The sequence below is a fragment of the Phaethon lepturus genome, unplaced genomic scaffold (genome assembly GCF_000687285.1).
Source record: "Phaethon lepturus isolate BGI_N335 unplaced genomic scaffold, ASM68728v1 scaffold52950, whole genome shotgun sequence".
Classification (NCBI taxonomy): Eukaryota; Metazoa; Chordata; class Aves; order Phaethontiformes; family Phaethontidae; genus Phaethon; species Phaethon lepturus.
This window is the reverse complement of record NW_010510794.1, coordinates 1,718-8,489: the sequence shown is the minus strand read 5'-3', so window position 1 is coordinate 8,489 and position 6,772 is coordinate 1,718. Positions and strand designations below refer to the sequence as shown.

Sequence of the window (6,772 nt, the reverse complement as noted above, 5' to 3'; positions counted from 1 at the left end):
AAAGAGTGAAACAGAAACCAAAATTGTAAGGCAAGGAGGACCACTGCACATTACTTTTACTACCAACAAGTAAAGTTCTTTATCTTAACGATTCAATTTGCAGGGCAGTTTAGTTTGAGGGGTGTAAATTAGCATATGAAATCAGCAAGCTGCAATACAAACTAAAATTTCCTTCCCAATTTAAAAATACACTAATTTCAGTGTTCAGCCTAGAGCGTATTTTAATGGCATGAGTTTTGAAACCTCAAAAACAGTGTTTTTTGCTCAGGGTGCCGCAGAAAGCTCTCTTTGTTGTCCTTTCTGGGGCCCCTCTGTATGTAACCACAGCCCCTACTTACCCTATATTTTTCCTATTTTTTGAGATTTATCTCTATGCAGAAATTTACCTCCATGCAGTTTAAATTTTATGGAATTACTCTTCACAATTAATTGTGTTCTTAAATCTAATATTGCTGTCTTTATTGTTGCAAGATCTTAGCCCTAGTAGCTGTATTGCTGGACATTCTAATATGAGCTCCAGCAGATGCCTGCACTTGTCAGTATCTGCCATGGTTTTAATGAAATATTCCTTGTGGTGTTACGGAAAAGAAATACGGAACACATCAAATACACTGAATAGTTTAATTTTAGCCTGCCAATATCACTAACAAGGCACAAGTTCATTGCCGTGGCATTTCCAGCCTAGTTGTCTGATACTGACATTAACTCTGTAAGATTTTTCTTGTCTTCTTAACAGTACAAGTACTGAGAACAGAAGATCTCCTGAAAGTGCAAGGCCGGTGAGGACATACACGCCGTTCAAGAGAGTGTTGGAATTTAGCACAAAGAACAGTACATCTTGAGCATTCAAGTCAACATGCTTTCTAAATACGAGCAACTATCTTGCGCCTTTGCAGCTTAAGTAGATAAATTTTTATCAAGTTATAAAGAACAGCAGCAGCATGGGTTCTTGCTAAATTTATCCTGAAAGCAGCTTTTTAGTAACTTTGTATCTGAAGTTACTACTGACCTTAACTGTGAGGTGGATATGGAAGAAGCAGGATGAGTGAAACAGCAGTCAATATTGCTTCTTTAGAAGCTGTCTAGTGCAATGTGTCATTTTAAATGCCTGTAAGGAAGGAGTTGTATAGCTGTACAGGTTTTTTTTTCTTCAATTGTGTTGTAATTCTGTTTGTGTAATGAAGCTCTATTAGAGTTTATTTTCAATACTACTAGAAGCAGTATCTGAAACTATGCTGGCAGAGGGCATTAGTCTGAAAGCTCCCCTTTTGTCCATGTAGGAAGTGTGAGGGCTGTTCATGCCTGTCATAGAGACCTGGTATAGTTGAGGGCTCTGCTCACCTGGAAAAAGTGCACTCGTAACCAGCATTTGTTTGCTGGGAGGGAGAGATGCAACTGGGCTGTTTCAAACAATTCCCTAACGCATGCAGATGAATGTTGTGTTTGTTGCTCAAAACAGTACACGATAGAGCAGATCACAATGGATTTTGCTTTGTTGGACCAAGGCACTGGTTTGCATTTCCTCAATCATGGAGCAGACTGACTATTGGTGATACATTCAATAGTAATTGTGTAGGAAAATCCCTGTCACTCTTTTTTATTTACTTGCCATTAGAGGACGGAATTTTCATTAAACGGAATTTTGCCTACAGCAACCTGCAGCAGTCCCTGTAATTCCCACAGCAACAGTAATCCTGAATCAGGATTTTGATTTTTGAGTATGCTTTTATTCTTTTTCCTTTTTTCTTTTTTCTTCCCCCCAAAGCACTTAAAATCTTATCTTTGATTTCAAAGTACCAGCAGGACTGACTGCACCGAGTACTGAACTTATTTAAAAATATATAGGGTATTTTTTTTACATCTTGTTTTAATCTCCCACTCCCAGTGAACTAAAATGGATTATGAATTTTATCTTATAGTTCTATTAACATAAATGAAGGACTTTTTTTAATTACAGTAACTATTATAGTAGACAAACAACTTACATTTTGTATGATTAATATTGTTCTTGCATTGAATATCAACCCCAGGAGGTACTCACCTTGCACAGGGCTTCACAAAGTGATTGCTTTTATCTCCAGTCTAATGCAAGTTCTTAAATTCAGTACTGTCTGTTCAAATTAAGTATACTCAGTAGAGTCATATTTAAAATAATATTGACCTCATAATCCAAATCTTATTCCTGCATTATTCCGTGGGTTTCTGAATTTGTTAGAGAACTTTGTTATTCTGTAGCTGTACTGTTTAACTACTAAAGAAGCCTGTTTTGATGTGGTATAGGTGTCTTGCAGGAACACCAATTGCTTGATACAATCAAAGCATGTACAAAATAAAATGAGAAGCTTTTGTGCTCAGGTCATTCTCTGTTTGCACATAAGCTGTTTTTTACCTCATGACCTGTTCAACTCAAGAACTTAAAATGGTCATTCTTTCTAACAAGCCAAACACAATATTATGGATTATTCAAGAAGTAATTGCAATCAAAGCCATTAACAAAGGTAAATTATCTACTGTGTGAAGGAAGCCTGTGATCTTCACTGGTATAGAAGTTGCAAACATTAACAGCTGCTCAATGTTTCTTTTAAAAATACATCATTAGTTTTAATAGCTCTAAAAGGAAACTGTTTACTTTGCATGGTATGTGGGAGTGCAACAGATCTCATAGATACCAAAAGGGCAAAGAAATCCCTCCAGCTGTCACATTAGTAAACAAGCGTAATACCACACTTTTGCTTAAATAGCACCAGAGAAGAGGTGCAAAACCTCTAGAGTGGGAAAGGGCTTGAAGAGAAGGTTGCTGAAAATAAAGTCTGCTCCCTATAAAAACAGCACCCTGTCATTATGCAAAGCAGACGAATTGTCTTGTACCTGAATACCAAAGACATGGAAACAGCTGACACATGGAGAAGCTGTAGTCTTAACAGCGCATAGAGTATTTTTTTATTAGAATGAAGTTTTGGTGCTTGAGTGAATTTGGGAGACTGAATTTGCTAAACAAAGTTCCCAAATAACAGTTAATTTGATCCATAACTAAATGAATTACGGTTATGAACAAATAAGATCATGAAGTGAAACTCTTAACTAAGAAAGTATTTAGATTGGAAGTGTATGTTCATGAACCCAAAAGATGATGGGTAATGACCCAACTCAAATGTCAGGGAGAAGCTTTGTACTTGTGTAATCATATCTCCCTCTAGTGGCTGATAACAGCAAATATTTGGACAGTATCGTTTTTGAAGAAAAAGACACAAAAACTAATCCCAACTGGCTATATTACTGTCTGTTAGGGATGCAGGTTTAGTTCATTACATAATGCCTTTTAACATTTTTTGTGCCCAAATAGTCCCTCTGTATTTCAGGAATTTAATTCTGAACCATAGTTTATGAAAGTTACCTTAAACTTAAGATGAATGTATGAAGGTAGTATTTATAGAAAAAAGGAACTGCATATTGTTGTAAAAGACATGAATTGACAAGTTTAAATAAGTAAAAATACTGTATTCCTCTGTTTTTGTCCAGAATTCAGAAAACAGAGCCTGATGACTATGAGATGCTCAGTCAATAGCAGGGGAGGGCAGGATGAAGTATCAAAATGCTGCCTTGACACAGACTTCAAAAGGAAGTTCATTCTACTTTTAGTATAGTCTTGAGGATCTCCTCTGAAAATACTGCAAGTTATTTTAACTCTGAGACTTGCAAAGTGATGATCATCTGCTCAAGACTTTACCAAGACTGGAGCAAGGTGTTGAATTTTCCCGGTAAAAGTTTTTTGTATAAATACTGTCTTGGCAATTTAATGAAATAGGATATTTTTTTTCTAAACCAAATAAGGATGAAGTCTATCCTATATTTTAAGAGCATTTTGACATGCAGTGAGCTGGATGACCATTGTTTGACTGGACTACTGGTCTAAATTTCATAACTGAAGAACAGGAGAGGAACAGTATTTATATAATTGTGTTACATGAAAATGTAGAGCTTTCCAGTCAAATGAGCAGCAATGTAAATTAGCATAGATAATAACAAATCTGACTGTAATACTTCAGTATAAATTTTGTCTATTTGAGGTTGGTTAATTAGTACTGTAACATTAGAAACTAGTAAAATTTCTGTAAACATCAATAAAAGCCATATAGGCAGGTCCCAGAAAGTGCATTAAATAAATATAAGTCAATTGTATGACTACATTTGTACCATGATAAGTATTCTTTTGTGATTTATTCCAGATACTCTGGAAAGTATTTTGGGATACAGTTTTCACATATGCTGTATAAATAATGCAGTTAAGTTGTATGCTTTTAATACATCCTGTACGTAGGACTTGAAAAAGATAAATCGCAATAAATATTGTATTTAAACTTTCTATTCTGTTGTGTCAACATTCGTTTAGAAATAAACTTACCTTAAAACCTTGCAAACTCTTACTCTACACAATCTTGTTTGTTCAAAATGTGTATGAATGCAAAAGCAGTTCCTCTGGAGCCTTGATGTTCTTGTCAGTGTTTCCTTTGGCAGACAGGCTCTTGAGAACAGGAAGACACTCCCTCACTAAAGACTAAAGACTCTTCTCAAAGCCAAGTAACAAAAGTAGATGTACTCTTTTATGAAATAAAGAACTATTGACTTGCACAGGATAAACAAGAACTCAGCAGCACAGCTCTTGCAAAAAAATCCCAACAACTTCAGATCCCACAGATAACATCGGAATACATCTGATATGATGCTCCCCAGGCTTCAGCATGATGAGATTGGGATGACTGTGGCCCATCTCTTTTTACAGTTTATATCCATTCACTGAAAGAGAGATATATTTTTAAGACTGTCACAGTGAAACAATCTATATGTCAACTAAATAAGAAGAGGTCATGCAAACATGACAATCACAGTGTTTCTTCAGCTGAACATTGCAAATGAGTATGTGAAGCTTTTTACTTGAGTAATACTTCCCTGTGTACCTGTATTCAGTACAGATTGCCAAAAGGACCTCATAAAATCTTGAGATCAGCAATGCTCAGTGCTGAACCAACAACACAGGATTCTGGGAGCTGGATACTAATGCTTTTCAGAGAGACTTTAAATCTTTGTTGTGACATCTGAAGACTTTTAGACATGGACAGATGAGCAAATAGGCAAGTAGTAAGTTCTCTCCACATTAAGTCTGTAATTCTGTACAGGAAATCCCTGCTCCACAGTATGGAGACATACATGCTGTGAGTTTCATCCCACTTACATTTTATCTCATTCCCATTCAGCACCTGGCACTATCTGCATGTGTAGAAGAAGAAAGGTGCTTAAGAGACCTGATGAGTTAAGGCCCTTCCAGCTCTACCTCAAGCACTAGAATATGAAAGAAACACAGGAAAACAAAGTGATAGCAGCCATCTACAACTTAAGGTATGTGAAAACTTTCAAAAGAAAAAAACCTGGTAGATTAAAGAGAAAATATGTAGAAGTGAACATACATGAGGTTACAATATTCTGTAAAGGTGTGTGTGGTGTGCAGACATACTACAATAATCTGACAGTTGCTTCCCATATGTAAAACAGTACATTGATAAATATAAGCATATATAGGATTGCTTTTAAAGTGTTTGGGGCTTTTTTAGACAAATAAGGTTAAGGGAGGAGTTATTCTCTTTAAATTGAGGAAAATAAAATTAATTATTACAAAGGAGTATCATGCTGATTAAAAAGTTTTCTTTTTTAAAACTAAATTTAAAATTATTTATTTCAATTTCAAATATTCATACAATTTTTTCTGTTATTTTGGTAGTGTTTTATTTCATACATGTGGCTTGATTCATCTCCTCCTGCCCCTCAATATTTCCACCTAGGAGCAGAGAAACTGTAAAAGCAGTTCCTTCCCCACCCCCCTGCTTTCTAAAGTCTCATTTCCCCTTTTCCTAGTGAAAAGAAGTAAGAAAGGAGAAAAGGACAATGGAAATGATACCTTTAACAGAAAAGAAGCGAGAGTGTTAGTTTTAATACCTGTTTTGCTCAGACTTGGATATTGCTGACAGGAAATTTTTCCACCTGAAAAAATTCAGCCAGTTGTACTTCATGGTCATCTCCCCCAAAATGTCATATGACCAGAATACATCAGCTTAGTCATAACTGGTATTGATAAAACAGATATACTAAAAATTCAGACACAAATATCTGTTGCAACATTCCTTGTAACTGGTGTAATCTAGTAAAAAAAATTATGCTTGAATAAGTTAGTTATTTTAATACCTTTCTTTTTAGCTTTATGATATACGGAGGTGAATGCTCCTGGGTCACACCTTGCTTTGTGTCATTTCATGCGGTTTATTCTTTTTTGTTAGTATACCTGATTTTCTTCTTCATTGTCATTCTAATAATTTCATTTTCTTGTAGAAATAATACTAAATTGCATAATCATTCCAGCCATGCTATTGCAGAATAAATTATATTTAAGTCTAGATATCTAGTGATAGAAAACAGACTGACTGAAAACTGTATATAATGATAGTTCTTGAGATAATGTCACAAGTGAGAAACATACGAAAGCCCCTTATGTAAGAAACGATAAAAAAACCAGTTTTGTTACATACTTAGCTCACATGAATGCTGATCAAAATACTCAAGAAAGTGATACAAAATAAAAGCTCTAATCAAAAAGACCAAGCATGCTCTGAGGAAAACGATAAAAATATGACTGTGCTCTGCAAATAATGACAGTGTATCAGTGTGCCAAGAGAAAAAAGAGCAAAGTCCTAAGACTAAGGTTGCAGTAGGTACTGCTGGATGG

At 35.4% G+C, this 6,772-nt stretch overlaps 1 protein-coding gene across 1 annotated transcript in view; it reads left to right on the top strand.

The window, feature by feature from the left end:
• The window catches only part of LOC104616767 (myocardial zonula adherens protein-like), a gene marked incomplete at its 3' end in the record, with an annotated part of 45,437 nt that extends 44,658 nt beyond the window's left edge, over window positions 1-779 (top strand). The window contains exon 13 of the mRNA XM_010281889.1: window positions 737-779. Coding sequence (XP_010280191.1) covers window positions 737-779 — 43 coding nt within the window. The remainder of the gene's footprint in view (window positions 1-736) is intronic.
• Between the last annotated feature and the right edge of the window lie 5,993 nt (window positions 780-6,772).